Source organism: Photinus pyralis, unplaced genomic scaffold (assembly GCF_008802855.1).
Source record: "Photinus pyralis isolate 1611_PpyrPB1 unplaced genomic scaffold, Ppyr1.3 Ppyr1.4_unclustered_Scaffold5468, whole genome shotgun sequence".
NCBI lineage: Eukaryota > Metazoa > Arthropoda > Insecta > Coleoptera > Lampyridae > Photinus > Photinus pyralis.
In genome coordinates this window covers 57-18000 of record NW_022171779.1, presented here as the reverse complement: position 1 = coordinate 18000, position 17944 = coordinate 57, and the positions used below count along the sequence as shown (strand labels likewise).

The 17944-nt window shown below is 35.5% G+C and overlaps 2 protein-coding genes and 2 long non-coding RNA genes across 4 annotated transcripts; 2 read left to right on the top strand and 2 right to left on the bottom strand.

Annotated features, from left to right (window-relative positions):
* Positions 1 to 505: 505 nt before the first annotated feature.
* LOC116182470 lies at positions 506 to 1436 on the top strand. Its single transcript, XR_004147526.1, has 3 exons — positions 506 to 952; positions 1004 to 1264; positions 1322 to 1436. It is a non-coding gene; the product is annotated as an uncharacterized LOC116182470 (long non-coding RNA).
* A 3098-nt stretch (positions 1437 to 4534) lies between these two features.
* On the bottom strand, positions 4535 to 4990 carry LOC116182469. Its single transcript, XM_031503005.1, has 2 exons — positions 4809 to 4990; positions 4535 to 4759 (listed from the first exon to the last, which is right to left on the bottom strand). The coding sequence occupies exons 1-2, from the start codon at positions 4936 to 4938 to the stop codon at positions 4542 to 4544; spliced, it is 348 nt and encodes a 115-aa protein (XP_031358865.1). The 5' UTR covers positions 4939 to 4990; the 3' UTR covers positions 4535 to 4541.
* Positions 4991 to 11678: 6688 nt separating this feature from the next.
* On the top strand, positions 11679 to 12623 carry LOC116182471. Its single transcript, XR_004147527.1, has 3 exons — positions 11679 to 11785; positions 11839 to 11917; positions 12592 to 12623. It is a non-coding gene; the product is annotated as an uncharacterized LOC116182471 (long non-coding RNA).
* A 2993-nt stretch (positions 12624 to 15616) lies between these two features.
* On the bottom strand, positions 15617 to 17594 carry LOC116182468 (the record flags this gene model as incomplete). The annotated part of the gene is made up of 2 exons (XM_031503004.1): positions 15617 to 17344; positions 17402 to 17594. Coding segments are annotated over 2 exons (1796 nt in total), but the record flags the coding sequence as incomplete, so codon positions are not given.
* Between the last annotated feature and the right edge of the window lie 350 nt (positions 17595 to 17944).

Sequence of the window (17944 nt, the reverse complement as noted above, 5' to 3'; positions counted from 1 at the left end):
TCTGAGGGGTAGGTAGAATCATTCCAGCAGTTGTTGAAGAATCTTAAGATGGTATTTTTCATTTCAGAACTACAGTGGCGAAGCATCTGGTTATGGATAGCGTCTTCTCCCGGTGAACATGACTTGGTGTTACGGATTGCTGCCTCCAATTCTTCTACAGTAAAAGGTACGTTACAGTTCTGTATATCATCTGTGTTAAAGTCAATTAATACTGCTTCTTTTTCAGGTTTGGTATCTAGAATGGTGTTGGAATAGTTTGACGAGCTACTGACTTTATAGAACTGATCTGCAATTATGTTAGTTATGTCTTGCAGTTTATTGGTAATTATTCCATCGGATTTGCGCAAAAACACCGGATGACTGCAGCTGTTTTTTCCAGATATAGCTCCGACTTTCTTCCAGACATCATTACTGGTAGTCTCTGGTGTCATGGTTGTTACATAATGTTGCCATGAAATTCTTTGGGCTTCTAGTATTCCCCGACGACACTGAGATCTTCGTTTTTTGAACTCTACAAGATTCTCCAACGTAGGATTTCGACGAAATTTATTTAGAGCTTTTTTCTTTAATGCTATTTTTTCTTTGATTTCAGGTGACCACCACGGGACCATCTTTCGCCTATTGCCAGGTTTAGATTTAGATATGCTGGCGTCAGCGGCGTTTATGATGGAAGAGGTAATGGTTTTAACATTTAGATTGTCTTGATTAGGAGGGACGAGGACTTGTGTGAAGAGTTCCCAATTTGCTAATTGGATTTTATATTTAGCTATCGTTTTTATTGGAAGATTGTGACCCCTGACTGTGATAATAATGGGAAAATGGTCACTATGATGTAGATCATCTTCCACCTCCCATTTCAGGCTAGTATGTATACCTGGTGAACATACTGATACATCGATGGAGTCAAATGTGCCTGATCCTGCATTGAAAAATGTAGCGGAGCCATCATTTAGTAAGCTTAAGTTACTATTTTCAATCAGGTCCAACAATTCTTTCCCTCTAGCATCATTTGATCTGGAGCCCCAAACGGTGTTGTGGGAATTAAAATCCCCAACAAGAATAAATGGTGGTGGAAGCTGCCCAATAATTTTTCGAATTTCTTCGACATCATAATTTGTATTGGGAGTGTAAATATTACAAAGTGTACACGATCTACTAATTTCAAGTTTAACGGCTACAGCCTGGTAAGTTGTATGTAATTTAACTTGTTTATAAGGTGTTCCTTTGTGAATGAGAAATGCTACTCCTCCACAGGCTCTTGCAGGTGGGTAGAAATCCTTTCTAATTAAACTGAAATTTTTAACATTGTACTTTGTTCCAGGTTTTAAATGTGTTTCCTGAATGGCAACACACAATGGTGTGTGCCTTTGTATAAGTAGTTTTAGTTCATTTAAGTTGTTGGATAGTCCTCTACAATTCCATTGTATAATTTTTGTACCCCTTTCGAAGATTTTTGTATAAAAAGACAATCACGGTGAAATAAATAACATAATTAAATAACAAATAACAATGTATATGGGACTATTACAAATAAAATGAACAGATAACTAGAATATCACAGATTGTATCACAAATTAATTGGTACAAGACCCTCTTGGCCCCGAATTGCGGGGTTTCCTGGGTTTGCCTTTCGGCCACCCTTTCCTCTTCCTCTGTTGCTTTGCCTCAGTAACTTTATCATCATCTACGGATGTGACACTCGATTCCCTAGATCGAGACAAAGCGGGAGACGTCTTACGTTTAGACCCCCGCGTCTCTGCGTCCATACCCTCTACCTCTGACGCCGTAGTAGGGTCCGAGAAATTAACGCTGTTCCCGGGAATTGATATGGGAACTTCTACAACAGTTGGGGGAGGTTGTACAATTAATCGGTTTGTGGTGAGTATTCTCATTAATGCCTCCATTTCTTCCTTAATTATTTTTCTAATTTCAGGACCGACAGGTTGTACGGGAACTGACGTTGGTACTGAAGCAACCTGTGCAAAAGATGTGCTGGGATTCACTGTCCCAACTTTCTTTTTTGCTTCCGAGTACGACAGCTTTTGTATCACCTTCACCTCCTGTATTTTCATTTCCATCTTGAACACTGGACATGTTTTAGTGACCGCTTTATGCGGCCCTTTGCAGTTTGGACATTCGATGGGTTCTCCGCAGGTAGTTCCTTCGTGTACAGGTTTTCCGCATACGCATCTCTTATCATGCTTACAATTTACAGCAGAATGTCCGAATCTTTGGCAATTAAAACATCTAAGTGGATTTGGTATATACGGACGCACCTGCAAGGGGTAAAACGCCGCTTGGATTGTCCGTGGTAATCTCGGGGTATTGAAGGTAAGTATATGGTTTGCAGTGTCTATAAACACTCCATCCCTCCTTGTCCTAATCCTCCTAACGTCCACTACACCTTGACTACTTAGATTATCTTTTATTTCCTCAATAGAGCAATTCAAAAGATCGCGACAGAAAACCACTCCCTTTGACGAGTTAAGCATCCCATGGGGTACTACCTCAACTTCAAAATCGCTAAATCGCGTACAGTTACAAAGTAATCTCGACTGCTTCTGTGATACAGTTTCAACCAAAAGATCTCCTTTCATCTTCTTAACGTCTTTTACTTGACCAACAATGCCATACAAAACCTTACTTATCAGGAAGGGACTTACAGATGTAAAATCGCCTTCCTTCCTTTTAATGACCAAGAACCGGGGCACTTCATCCACCTTCTCATTGGCCATGTATTCTCTTCCAGGAGCATTTACATGCGTCGAGGCCTGGTCGCCTGCCAACGACGCCGAGCAGCCGCTTAATATCGACCGGGTGAGGCCTGCCCGCTCCGCCTCGCTCCCTGCCGGCTCTGGGGACAATCCGAACCCCTGAGCAGTAAAATGTGGTCGCCCCGAAGGGCTTAAAAGTCTTTCCATTTTACAAAAAAAGGATTGCATTTTTATGCTACTGCCAGCAACTAATTCGGCCGCTCCTAACATGGAGAACAGACGCCGACCCAGCAGCCGCCCACTATGGAACAGACGCTACTGGGATTTTTACATGAAACAAAAGACAGAGGGACCAGAACCACCAAAAAAACAATACAAACGACCTGGGACAGCTTCGCTTCACCACTGCTGGCAACAGTGGCTACTGAGCCCCCCCACCACGACAAGGTGCTTCCCTTGGGGGGGTATATACAGGATTGTTTGGAAATGAATTTTGAGCATCTGGGGATCAGCCTGGTTTGTTTGGAAACTCATTATGGCATAACTTCAGTTTTGAAATTTTCAAAAAACGACTTAGCAAAAGTGCTCTTAGGAGACGAAGTACACACAAATGAAGAAAAGTTTTATTAGAATGAAACGCGGGCGTGGCATCCGTAGGGCAACCAGGGAAGTTGGCCTAGCGCCAAATTTTGCTAGGCGCCAAAGCGCCAAATTTTGCTAGGCGCCAAAAAGTCCTAAAATTTTTTAAAATAAAAATTATACAAAAGTATTTTACAAAGTTTTTATTTTGCAATTTTAAGTGCACTTGAGTCAGGATTGATCGTAAATAAGTAATATAATAATTGTAAAATAAGTATAGTGAATTTGCTAAAGTTAAAGCTAGAAAAGTAAATTTTAAATAAATATTTAGTCAAACATTTTTTTAAATAAAAAGTATGCAAAATCTGTATTTATATATTTAAGAAGTACATTATTATTTATAATAAAAAATATGCAAAGACCACATTATTATTATTGTTATAATTATTATTAAAAAAGGCGCGTCGGACAAACTTTGCACTAGGCGTAATTTTACCTTGCCACGCTCCTGGAGAAAAAACGTACAAAATTTCAAAGTTCTAAACCTACTTTGATTTTTGTAGTGTTTTTAGCGCATTTTTGCAAATTTATTTTGTAAAAAGGTAGCTTTTAATTTCACTTTGGCGGATGGCTGGCTGTAGCAAATGAAGGTCCGTAAAAAAATGCTTGTAGAAAGACGAGGAACATAAAATGTTGATTAAACAATTAATGACCGACCATGTAGCAAATTTGAAGTAGATAGAAACATTTTGATATGTTATCTAAAATATTCTATGTAGTAAATAAAATTGAGGATTTCATAAGAAATTCAAAAGTAGACCTATTTGACTTAAATTTTACACCATTACTAAGTTTTTCAATCAGAATAACCTTTCTATAATAACATTTGTGTGTGCCTCTCATCCAAAAAACGGTTCAATGGCAGACTTGATTTTTCAAAACTGAAATCATGTCACAAATTACTTTCCTACCAAATAGGGCTAATTCCCAGGAGCGCAAAACTCATATCGAACAGTTTTTGTGAGTAGTGTAAGAATATTTCTTTTTGAATGAGTGAAATAATACTTTTCTACTTTACGATTAGCGTACAACAGATGAATAATCAAAAACTATTTCATTGTTTGAATAATTTATCCCTAATTGAAAACGCATCATTCTATATATTAGAGTATGAGTAGAAAAATACAATCAGTACATTCACAGATATTCTATACTTAAGAACCATCAACTAGAAAGATTATGCAATTATTAACTTACAAATAATTTGTTGATTTCAAGGTCGCTTATTAATTCCTCAAACTTCTCAATCGCTTCAAAACTATTTAAGGGCAGGCATTTGGTAAATATGTCGTATTGTTCAACGGGCTGCTTGTCTACTTTGAAACTCTGCATATTTCTGGCAATATCGTTGACTTGAATTTTTATTTCTGTTACCATTTCTAATATTTTGTGCATCACACTGATTTCTATAAAACAGAATTATTATCAAAATGTTGTGTAATATTTTTGACTTACCATAATTTCCATTACGATTAATGGATTGGGAATTAAATTGGTTTACTGGTACTTCTTGGGACTCGGCATAAGATTCCGCATACTCCTCGACATACTCATCTTCTGCATATTCTCCGTGTGGAACTACCATTGATGGCGAAGTAAATGTATGTATTATGTATGAGGACGTGCCGTTGCATTACGTATAAAAAGCAATGCATATAACTGTTAAAACAGCTAACCGGCATTTCGTATAACTTGTATTACATATAAAAAAATTGCGTATAAAAAAAAGCACCTAACAGGCATTTCGTATAACTTGTATTTTGTCGAACTTGTATTTCGTCGAAATTTAATAGCGTATAATACGAAACCTGTATTACCTACATCTGAATGTGTGAATGTAAGATGGCGCACTATAACCAGAGTGATTACAAAAGTGACAGGTCAATCTGTAGTCTGTACAACATGCATATCCCTCCTAAACTTAAATTCCCCTAAACTCGACACTCGACTAAATCGATAAATTTTGACATAAGAAAAATTATCCGTGAACCTTGATAGTACATATTTTATAAATAATCCACCGAGATGGAACATCATAAATTCAAATGTTAATACTTTTGAATTCGCAAAAAATGTGCTGCAAGAATATTCTTATTGAATCTCATATGTATTCGACCACAATTTTAGTCTATCCTGTGCAAGATATTAATGCTGGCATGTGAATGAATAACAGCATTTAAAGTAAAGAACATAAAAGAAGCTACACAAATGTGGCTTTATCACTTTTACCAAAGCGAATTGGCAATCATGTATCTCGAATATACTTAGCAAGTGATTCTCAAAGTGATATCATCTTTGAAGCAAGGACTATAGAAAGTGAATACACCTAATCCAATTTTAAGTTACATATTTTTCTTTTTTAGATGAATCATTTGAAGGTTTCATATATTCCATGATTAATACTATGACAATAAGGCCTATCAAACAGATTTCTGTTAATATTAATCAGTTAAAAAAAAGGTACTGTGGCAATAAATTTATACAGAATAATCAAACAAAGCAGCAGCTATCAGTGCCCAAGCAGTGCGACACAAAGAGGAATGGTTTAATAACCTCGGGTTTAACAGTGATTTATGAAGCGGGAGACTATAATACAAGTGAAAATAATGTAAAACAATAGGCATATTACAATTTATTAAATAAAATTTGTAGTCTAAATCAGAAATTACTCTGGTAACAATTTGCACTGTGTGTACGAGAGAACTGAGAGTAAACACGTTTATTACATAAATTTCATTTAATTTCTAATTCTAAATCAGTTGGAAGCCTATCTAACAGAACGGCTAAACTGCCTTCTACTGCTTAAAGTGGGCACTTGTCAACACCAGAAATCAAACCAATGATGCAACAAAAGCTCAATCTTGTAGAAACTCGCCCAAAGACAAATTCCTAACATTTACTGGAATGAGGAAGTGTAGTTAAAATTACATTGTTAGTTACGTTTTTGAACACCTGATGTAGCAGTATTCTGCAGGTCAAATGTGAACAGATAAAGCACCCTTTCAAAAGTATTTTCTAGTAAGAGTTAATTGCTTCAAAATTATTTCCATAGATCCAATTTACATTCAAGGGGTAAACTTAACACAAAGTCCTTCAAGTGCCTATAATAAAAACAGCACTTAATTTACTTTATAATAATGTGTACTACCACACTGATTATTAACCCTTTCTAAAGGACAAGAATATCTTTCGGTTAATTTTAGGAAATTTTTTTTATCTATATGCGTAATTTTTTAGCACAACCCAATTGCAATACCCTCTACTCTAATGTATGGTGTTGTTAATACCTGTCCTGTATCGTCTGTCCATAAAATCCAGTTATGCTTCAAATTACGCTACCAGCTAGCAATGTTTACAAAATGAAAAAGAATTAATTTCACAGTGCATCAAAAAAGATTAAAACTCATCCACATCAAGAAAGTTTTATTTTAATTAAATGTAAGATTTAAGTAATTAAGCATATAACTCTAATATTTGTGACGACTGTCTGCACTTAGGGCAGATGTTACGGAGGTGTTGAGAACACTGCCAGCATACCACATGGTGGCAGGCCTCAAAGCACCTCAAGAAACCCTTGTAAATACGGTCTAGGCAGACCGGACACACCAACGGCTCAAAATGTTCGTCTGGCCGACGATGTCGGTTTAGGCAGCCCTCGCCTCTTCTACATACGCCACGAACAAAGTCATTACATAGAGGTCGAACATTTATTGCGCGACGGATCTCAATTGCGATATCTCTGGTTGCCGGATCGTTTCGGGTTGCAATTCTCTGCTCCGCTGCCGAAACATGTACAAAACGGCAGTTAGGGCCCCTCGTGCACACACCCCTTTGAAAGTCTCTGCAAAAGTTAAATGGCACATAGCCAGTCCTGCTTCTATTTACTGCACTCATGCCCAACTTCAAGCACACAGCAGACAATGTGCGAAAGAAGCAGTAACACGACAATGGCAAAATTAATACACAACAAACGCAAAATCAATATAGGAGTATAACCAACGCAAAATTAATGCACAACAAACGCAAAATATTTCAAACAAACGCCAAAATATTAACATATCATTCTAACATAAATTGCGCTTCGTGCGGATAAAAAAATAAGAATATAAAACGATTCACAGATGCTCTAGCACTTTCACTTTGGATTTTTGGAATCTTTTTCATGAAAAATTGCAAGCAAATGGCAGGTCGCAGGTGCGCTTAGGTGCGCGCATGCGCAACGTCGGCCGTCGTCAAAGGTCGCAAACGTAAAGTTGTTGCAGAGTGAAGTTAGGTACAAATTTAAAGTATATACAGGGTACGGTCGAAAATTTACTCAGATGAATACTGCAATTGCACAAATATGCGGTTATAAATTTACTTGTTTGCTTCGTTTAGTTTGAGCACTACTATTGCGATTACGCATGCGTCTTGTCGTGCACAATTTACTGAAATTGCTTCTGGAAAATAAACGGTCTGGAAAAGTAAACGAGTAAACAGCTGATTTTGACATTTAAACATGGCGGCGAACACGAGGTTAAGGAATTAATTTTAATAGACAAGGTGATAAATTTCAATAGTTGTATCGTTAATAATGCATTGCACATGATTTTTTAAGAACACGTCTATAGGTGTCATAAAATCAGTGGAATTATGTTCGCACAAACAAAAAAAATCGCGTTATCACTCGTGATTACAAAGAATTGCTTTCTCACACTAGTTTTTTCGTAAGTTTATCAAGTTATCTAAGTTTTCTCGAGGTTTTTTTTAAAGTTTTTCTAAGTTTACCCAAGATTTAAAAAAAAATTATCCAAAAATTTTCCGAAGATTTCCCGAAAATTTTCCGAGTTTATCCAAGATGTTTTAAATTTCCTTGATGTTTTTCAAAGTTTCCCGAACTGTTTCCATAGTTTACCGAAAATTTTCCGAGTTTTTCGGTAAGTTTAAGTTATCTAAGTTTTTCCGAGGTTTTCCTAAGTTTGTCGAAGATTTAAAAAAAATTTTCCGAAAATTTTCCAAAGATTTTTCGAAAATTTTCGGAGATTTTCCAAAGTTTCTTGATGTTTTTCAAAGTTTTTCAAATTTTTTCGATGTTTCCAGAAGTTTTCCAAATTTCCCCGAAGTTTTTCCGAATTTTCAGAACTGATGTAGAAATTCAACTTATATTTTCATAAAAGACGTAGACATAGCTCCCAAGATATTGAGAAATTCCAAATAATTTCGCTTGGTTCGATAATGTACCTTTAATTTAAAAAAAAAATATGTCGATAGCTTCAAAATTACTATGAAAAAACTTGTCTACAAATTTTACCCAGACGGACGGACAAAGTGCGGATAATATTGCTTCCACTTTTGTGAGAAAGCAATAAGAATGTTGGTGTGGTACAGCACACGACTTTCTTATTAAAAGTACAGTAAAAAATTTGGTGACAATGTTATGTTAGTTTTCAATATAATTGAAAAAACCCTTAAGGGCTTCAAATACTCCTACTCCTACGCGTAACCCGATTTTGCTCAAAATAAAATATATATCTTAGATAATAACAAGAAAAGGCAATATATAAAATTTGGTGAAAATATTTGCGTTAGTTTCTGATATATTTTTAAAAAACCCTTAAGGGCTTCAAATAAAGTACCTTTATGCGTGGTCCGATTTTGCCCAAAAGTTGATACGTCCTTACTTTTTGGCTAAAAAGCTTATGTTTTAAATTTCAAATTAATCGGACTTTTTGTTTTTTCCAAAAATTGCTTAAAATGACTTAAAAACACCTAAAACGTGTAATTCCGTTAAAAAATCGACATCGAAATTTTTTGCCATCACCATACTTTCTTATACAACCTTATAGGCTTTGCCTAAACGTTGTGTAAGAAAGTAACGAGTTGGTTACGCCATCTTTACTCACACACGGTCGCAAACTTATTTTTTCTATTTGGATGTTATAAAGTCTACTTTATGACACTCGTTTGGATGTCATAAAGTTCGATTTTAAAGACCTCAAATTTTTTGCAACAAATTTAAATTACAATTTAATTTAAAAGACGCGATTGATTTCAAAATGTCAATAGGTAAATACTGTCAACAAATAAACTGCAAAAACACTAATTTCTAATGTTTTACACGTATATGTAGCTATGCACATCAGTATATTACTATTAAATTAAATTTTGTTTTATTTGTAAAAACCCAAATAGAAAAAATAGAATAAGAAACACGTTTCATAAGACATTTTATCGCACTCGTTCTTTAGATGAATTTTCTTTTATTTTTTTTATGTAAAAAAAATATATCCAATATAAATATTTTTTTCGCAATCATGACAGAAAGAACAATTTTTCGCTGTATTATAAAAGCGCAAAGTGTCACTTTGTCGCTCGCCAAGCGACAAAGTAACTTTGTCGCTCGCCAAGCGATAGTCATTTTGTCGTTCGCCCATCGATTAGACAGCGTCAATTTATTTACATGTATACAACATCACATAATGTAGTTTCTAAACTTATTTATTCATAATATTAAATGTACAATTATTATTGTTATGAATAATAAACTCTAAATGGGATGGAACTACGAGGTTTCGTAGCAAATTAAAAGTTGAAGTTCTGGTTGAAGTGTTTTTGTTGTTGTGATTGACAAACACTATTACAACTGTCAGGCGCATACTTGATATTAAATTACTATTAATTATTATTGAAGTAATAAGTAGAAAGAAGTAAAATCAATTTTTTGTCTTTGTGTCATGATAAATATTGTGTGCATTTCGAGCGCAAAGTGCGGTTGTCGCTCTTGCGAGTTTGCCGTGCTCCGGCTACGCCGTCGCGCGTCAACAACTCGCCGAGCGACAACTATGCACTTTGCGCTCTTATTACACAAATAGCTATATAAATTATACAGTGTGGCAAGTTGACAGCGGAACATAGGGAAATAACATGGGAAAATGCATTTTCGGCATTTTCTGCTCCCCATTTTCTCCTACAAGAAGAATTCCATACCATTGGATAGATAATTAAAACCTCCATCAAATTTCATAAAAATGCGTAACTTAAGTTCTTGCGTAAGTACACCGTTCGAGAGAAAAATGCGTTAAGGCGAGATAGAAATATTATAGGTGGAGCGTAATGCTTTGCTCCACCATTTCGATTTTTGGATATAAAATCAATAATAAGGGAAGGGGAAATTAAGGCAGTTCGAGCGATCAAATTGTTAAATAAATCAATAGATGTCATTGCACACCAACGGTTTTATGCGTCCATAAGGTCCGCGTATCTATTACTTATATAAATCTTTGGTTCTGTAATTAAATTCAAACCAAAGATTCGACAGTTTCTGATTTGATCCATGAAGCCGTCCACATTATTGAAGTCGATCTCTCCTTTGCGATGTCTTGATAATAAATTTAGTAGTAGTACTCTAAGGTAGTCTGTTCTATACACTCCTAGAAAAAAAACGTACTTAGCACTAGCGAGTGTGTTATTTAACATAAAATCTTTAGTAGAAGTAAAACGATGAAAGTAAATTGCATTAAAGAAAACATGACTACATTAGGTACGTGAAAGACTTACCTTAAACCATGGGAACAATGTATCTGTCGTGTGTTTGCTGGGTTACCATGATCTAAATGGAAAGTGAACGGTTTAGTGACTGTAGTGAACGGAATATATAAAAGACATCTGTTATTAATTTTCACATATAAAACTGACATAAGTTCTGAAAATTCTGAAAGTTTTTGACAAGTGTTTGTAACGACGTTGCCATTGCCTCATTACTTTGATTTTCCCGCATTTTTCCACGCTAAAATGGCGGACCTTGCGACATTTATATTAATGGTTAACAACGGAATACCGCCTATGGAGTATGTATAGGAGTATTTACCTCCTCTAATGTCTCTGATATAACCGCAAATAACGGAAGGACAAAAGATGTTTTCAAGTGGGCGGCCGTATTTATGGCGCATACGAGTATTGAGAAGTTCATCTAAGTTTGAAAATTTTTCAAAGTTTCTAGTCAAAAATAGTATAATGTAATTTACAATTTCAGTATTTACGGTGTATACGGCTTCAGTTTACGGCTATAAGAACTTTAATTCTACAAACTTTTTTTGAAGTACACTGTATACATACACACACTTTATACGGACCGTGCACAGTTACCATATCTTTGTTTATGCAGATAGGCATTGAGTATAAACATTTAGTTGTTGCAGGTTAAAAATCTTGCAATAATTATTGTGGTAAGTATGCAAGTATTGATAAAATGAAAACCTAAGATTGCATTTTAAATTAGCCGGGAACGACGCCATTGTTCTTTACCACAGATGACAGATTTCTCTCTATTTTCTTTCTCTCTCACTCTCTCTGAATTACTTCTAAGTAAAAGCATTGTTTAAGTAATCGGTGATCATCGATAGATATGACTACCAGTAAATGTACGTGTTAACCATCGGAATTCATAATTTGTAGTAGGTGTTAAATCTGCGTATATTTTTACAAGTTATAATAGTTTTTATTATAGATTTGATTTCCATAACCCTTACAGCACGTGCAAGAAGTAGTTTCTGCAAGATAAAAATGGAGGTGGCGTGATATGAAATGTAAGTACCTACCTATCAACTTAAATAAAATAACATAATGAAATAAGTAAGTGTGAAATCGGATCGATTTACACGTTTGTGGCCTTCAGTATTGTGAAATTCCTTCAGTGTGGGCGAAAAATAATATCGTTTTTCTGCATTTGATTTAGCACATTTACACATGTCTAATGGTGGCAACAGACTATGCGTGTATTCGGGATTCGCTCGGTTCGTGGCAGTTTCTAGTTAAATAAATGAAGCCCAGCAGACTATTCATGTATTCTCGATTTAAGCGAATGAATCCATACACACTATGCACAAATTGCTGGCGAATCGCACATTTTGAATTGCGAATACACGCATAGTCTGTAGCCACCTTAATGCCTATTGTATAACACGTCTATTCACTAACTTTCGTTTGTGAACGATTTTGTGGGCTATCAAAAGAGTTTGAACGAAACTGAACAAAGGGCAGAAAAACGTTATTTACTAACTTTTTTGTTTAGATATCAATTTTAAGGTTTATTTGTGAACAAAAATGAAGACAGATTTTGTTCAAAGTTTCATGGCGAATGTTTGTTATAAAATTAGAGGATGTTTGCCATTTGTAAACGAATTCAATAATCCAGATATCACTGATCTTTATTTTATTCTAAGTATGTAATGTGTGAAATAATTTTTTATATCATTATTAGTTTTAGATGGCTACCAGCATTTGTCGTGAAACACAGCACAGAAAGCATTTGTCGTGAAACGCAGCACAGAAAGCATTTGTCGTGGAACGCAGCACAGAAAGCATTTGTCGTGAAACGCAGCACAGAAAGCATTTGTCGTTAAAAGCAGCTGTTGTCGTATGTAAATAGCGTTTGTCATTACAACTAGCGATCATTGTCAGCATTAGTAAAGAGGCACATTAAGGAAGTTACCTATTTGAATCTACTTTTGAAGGAAAAAATGCCAAGAAGTCCACTGAGTATTGATGGTTACCAATATAAGCTGAATAGAGTGTACAACAATTTGAGGTAACCAACTTTATTCATTTTTTACTTTTTTTGTAGTAGAACTTGAGTTCGATTTCATTAGGTAACAGGTTTGGCAGTGGATTTACTTATATTGATTAATATTACAATTTTTTTTGCGAGATTTTTTAAAACATGTTCTGCAATCTTGTTAGACGTTTGTCATTGCTACTCTGTAATACAGGTGAATGCTAATTAAACATATGGTGATGGATAGAAAATGTTTACTGCAACTTCAACTTTTGACTGAAATTGTAGAATTTTTGCAATTAGCAACTGAATTGCAATGAATATTCAATTCATCTAACATTTGTCAGATTTCACCAGTGAAATGTCTCGATTTCAAATTGCTGCGCCAGGGAACGAATTGATAGTGATAATTGCACGTTGTGGTATTTCAGCGATAATTTCACGTGTGGTATTTCAGCGACAATTCAATGCGATTATTCAAGACATTTTGTCAAACTTCCACAGTGAAATGTCGCGAAATTTGTCGTATTAACGGAACATTCTTCTTAGTTTGTTAATCAATTTCGACAACCGACTTATCACCCACATCTTTTAATTTAATCACTCATAACGAATAGCTTGGAGCACAAAAGTTCGAATAGAATCAATAGCAAAATGAAAAGCAACTTCCATAATTTATTTGACGTTTATTTGTTGTCATGGATAATAATTCGCGTGGGTAATTAGCTTAATTTTTCTTTGGATTCATTGAATAGTCTCCGAATACCATTCGTAGTCGAAGATTGTAGATTATTTTTGAGCTGCTGCTCCACTCATGCTAGTACGCTTTTAATACCACTCGCGCAAGCCTCGTGGTATTAATCAGCGTAACTAGCATTCGTGACAGCACTCAAAATATTCGACAATACTTCGACTACTTATGGTATTATATATGATATTTATAATTACAATAGACGGTTTCGGCGTAAGTTTGACCTTGAAAGGATAAAGAGGAAAGTTCTACCCTAGTTTTGTTTCTTTCTAACAGTGTCGCCACACATAGCGCAATATATCCCCAAATTGATTAGTTATTTTTACAATATTACCATGTAATTGGTAATCCATGTTTATAGTAATATAACCTTACAAAACATTCGCATAACCTCATTTATTCGTTTCTGTCATCATTATTTCCTGGCCTTTTCTAGTTTTCTCATTGCATATTTCCATTTATCTTTCACGTTCCACCTTTGATTATTTTATTTCCTTTTGCATTTTTTGAATACCCTGTCTTTAACCTTTATACCAAACAGTTTTTTTTTAAACTAAACTGTACACAATCCTTCTTGCTCAAGTAAGTATTATGTAAAAAGAAGGTTACATTATGATTGATTCTGTTCATTATAGGAGGCATTACAATGCCAAAGTGTCATTACAAGGATTGCAACAACACCTCAAAGTCTAAAAGGTGTCGCAATCTCCGTTATCATCCGTTCCCTAAACCACTGCGGAATATGGCGAAGAGCTTATTATGGATTGAACTATGTGGAAACAACAATCTAAACCCATCTAATATTACTAAGAATGTGTATATTTGTGAGCAGCATTTTGCTACAAGGGAATCAGAAAATCCAGAACCGCATCAAAGCTACTTGACTAACCCTCTACTACGTCTAAATAGTTTGGATATTCAAAGTTTCATCGAAGTCGGCTCAGGTTCCCAAGAAGATAATGTGAATCTGGAAAGGGCATTGGCTAATGTAAATGTTGGAAGTGGAGATCACAGTGATCACACATACACTAAACGATCAACTAGCAACTATCATCATACTGCCACCCAAACAGCTTCAGAACCCGTGGATGTGAAGTGCAAAAATGTGTCGAAGTTGAAGCAGTTTCAAAATTGTTTCTTGTTCTCAGAATTCCAGCACAGCAAGAATTTTCACTATTTCACTGGATTGACGTTACCACTGTTTGAGGCGTTATTTAATTTCTTGGATGAAAATGTAATGTCAAAATTAATGTACAATCATAAAAGTTATGCACTAAGAACCAAATGTATGCAACTGTCCAACAAAGATAAACTGTGTTTAGTGCTAATTCGTTTAAGAAGAGGTTATACACTGAAAGAATTATCTATATTTTATAACATGAGTGTCACCCAAGTGTCGGCAATATTTTATACGTGGGTGCAATTTGTTTATTTACAAACGTGTGTTCTGCGCAATGCTTTCATGAAAGGTGCTCGTGCCACTGATATAAGACACATGCCTGCTTGTTTTCGCCTACTTAATGACAAAGTGACCGTAGTTCTGGATACCACTGAAGTCCGGATGCAGATGTCCAAAAATTTTCAGCAACAAGGAAACACCCATTCCAGCTACAAGCACTACAATACGATCAAGTTTTTAGTGGGAGTGTCTTCAAGAGGGGCAGTTGTATACAACAGTGAGGGTTACGAGGGGTCCATTTCGGACATCGAACTATTTAAGTCGTCAGACATTTCTGTATTTTTGGAAGAAGACGATGTGCTTATGGCAGATCGTGGTTTTACCATTCAAGACATTTGTGATGAGCACAAATATAAATTAATCATTCCACCTTTCTTGGCTGGCAGGACAAGATTAACAGCGGAAGAAGAAATACTAACAAAGAAAATTGCAAAGTGTCGTATTACTGTAGAGCGCTCCATCAGACGAATAAAAAGCTACCAAATTTTAGCAAAGCCAGTGCAAATTTCAATGTTACCCATTATGTCCAATATATTTAGTATAATTTGTTTTTTGGTAAACTTTGAAAAACCAGTTTTAACATAATTTTATTATAACATTATGTATGTAATTATAACAAAGAGCACAAAATATAGTATAGTATACATTATTCTTGAAAGTAGTCCAACTCAAATAATGGTAAGTTCCTCGGAATTCGCATTAAAAATAATTCTGGAATGTACATATTATAATACATTTTTTTAAGCTTTTTAGTTATGTCGTCAATAACATGCCTAGAGATATCAGATAATTGTACCTTAAAAACTAGGAGACCTACACTTGACCACACAACAAAATCACATTCGGGAACTTCAAAAATTAACATTGTTGTAGCAACCTGATAATTATATGGATGGTTCGCTTTTAAAAACACTTTATTATTTTCCTCATACGCGAAAAAGTTGCTCTGTTGTTGACCTGTTAACACACTGTTCCACTGACATGGATCTTTGTCTTCGAGCACTTTAGGGCATTTGATTTCTATGACTCTTGTGATCACTCCGTTGGTTGTCACAACTCCATCAGCACTACACGCTAGGTGAGGGTATTTCTTGTTCATATACAGCCCTACTTGCACAAATTGTTCATTTGGTTGAATGTGATCGGCTACATACTTGTCCCTTGCCTTCGCCTCATTAACTTGACCGTATCTCATTGCTGCCGTCAATAAATTTGGTGTTAATTGCCATAGATTTCTTTTTAAATAATTGTTTTTTGCGGAAAGACTCACTAGGGATGAAGCGGTCTTTGCATTCGATGCTGTGATAAAGTAGCTTCTCCATCTAAACCAACCCAACGAATGCTGAATTTCGGCACCTTCTACAGAAAAGATGTTCTTTTGTTTTATAAGTTCCTGATCCATATTCTTCTTGAAAATTAGAACTTGTTGTATGACGATATCTACACTACTTTGGTCCAATTTGAAGTCATCATAACGTAGTTGGAATAAAGTTTCGAACATTGTAGGAAGACGTTCTTTTTGTAAATCGCAAATAAAATTGTTTATATTGACAGTTCTTTCATAGTTGTCTGGTCTTGGATCGAACGTTGCCCTGCGAATTGGTTCGAATCTCACATTGCCGTACTTCTTTTGGGAAATAGGTCCAGGTTTTTTCAGTTTAGCACCCAAACCCCACTGCCTTAACTTGCTGGTGCATGCAGTGTTATCGTGGCCGTTTTCTCCGCAAAACTTCTCCAGGAACAGCAAAAGAGCGCTTACGTGGCTACATTTACCTAACGCAGATTGTTTACACTCGCATCTACCATTAACTACAGCTCCCGATGCTTTGTTTAAAGTTATCACTACAGAGTACAATTTATTCTTATTAAATGATGCAAAACACTTTGCTTTTAAAAGGTAAAATCGGTTATCACTGCTGTCAAACACTTCGTGCAAGTGATCGCTGCTTACAAACTGGCTGCCACGTCGAAACGGTTTTTCTGTTACACCTGTATTGTTGCTGACATAATCTTCATTTTCAAAGAAGCATCCCACAAGATAGGTATAGATGTGGCCCTTGTTGAAATATTGGGGGATTTCACGAGATGGGAATCTTGCCCACAGAAGAGTCTCATCAGATGCAGGACCTGATGCAGCAGTTGAAGTGGAAGCAGTTACAACAACGTTCCGTTTCATATCGTACCATTTGCCTCCATCAATAGCTAGGGAAATACTATTACTGCGTCCCGCTTCAATACAGTTTACAACCCTACAAATAAATGAGATATAAGTAATTCTACTAAGCACAATAAATTTGCCTATTTACCTTTGCACTAAATCAGTTTTATTTCCTGTTTTCTTTAATGCACGACACTCTAACCACCTTTGCAACTCCAGGTTAGAATGGTCCTCAATATTTACACCATGGCGTAAAACAGCACCAGGAACATCTTCTGGTAATAGGGAAATTGATGGTTGATCTACTAATAAAATTGTACATTGCAATATATTATAAACATCTATAAAGTATAAAACTACTTACTTGAGCAAGAAGGATTGTGTACAGTTTAGTTAAAAAAAAACTGTTTGGTATAAAGGTTAAAGACAGGGTATTCAAAAAATGCAAAAGGAAATAAAATAATCAAAGGTGGAACGTGAAAGATAAATGGAAATATGCAATGAGAAAACTAGAAAAGGCCAGGAAATAATGATGACAGAAACGAATAAATGAGGTTATGCGAATGTTTTGTAAGGTTATATTACTATAAACATGGATTACCAATTACATGGTAATATTGTAAAAATAACTAATCAATTTGGGGATATATTGCGCTATGTGTGGCGACACTGTTAGAAAGAAACAAAACTA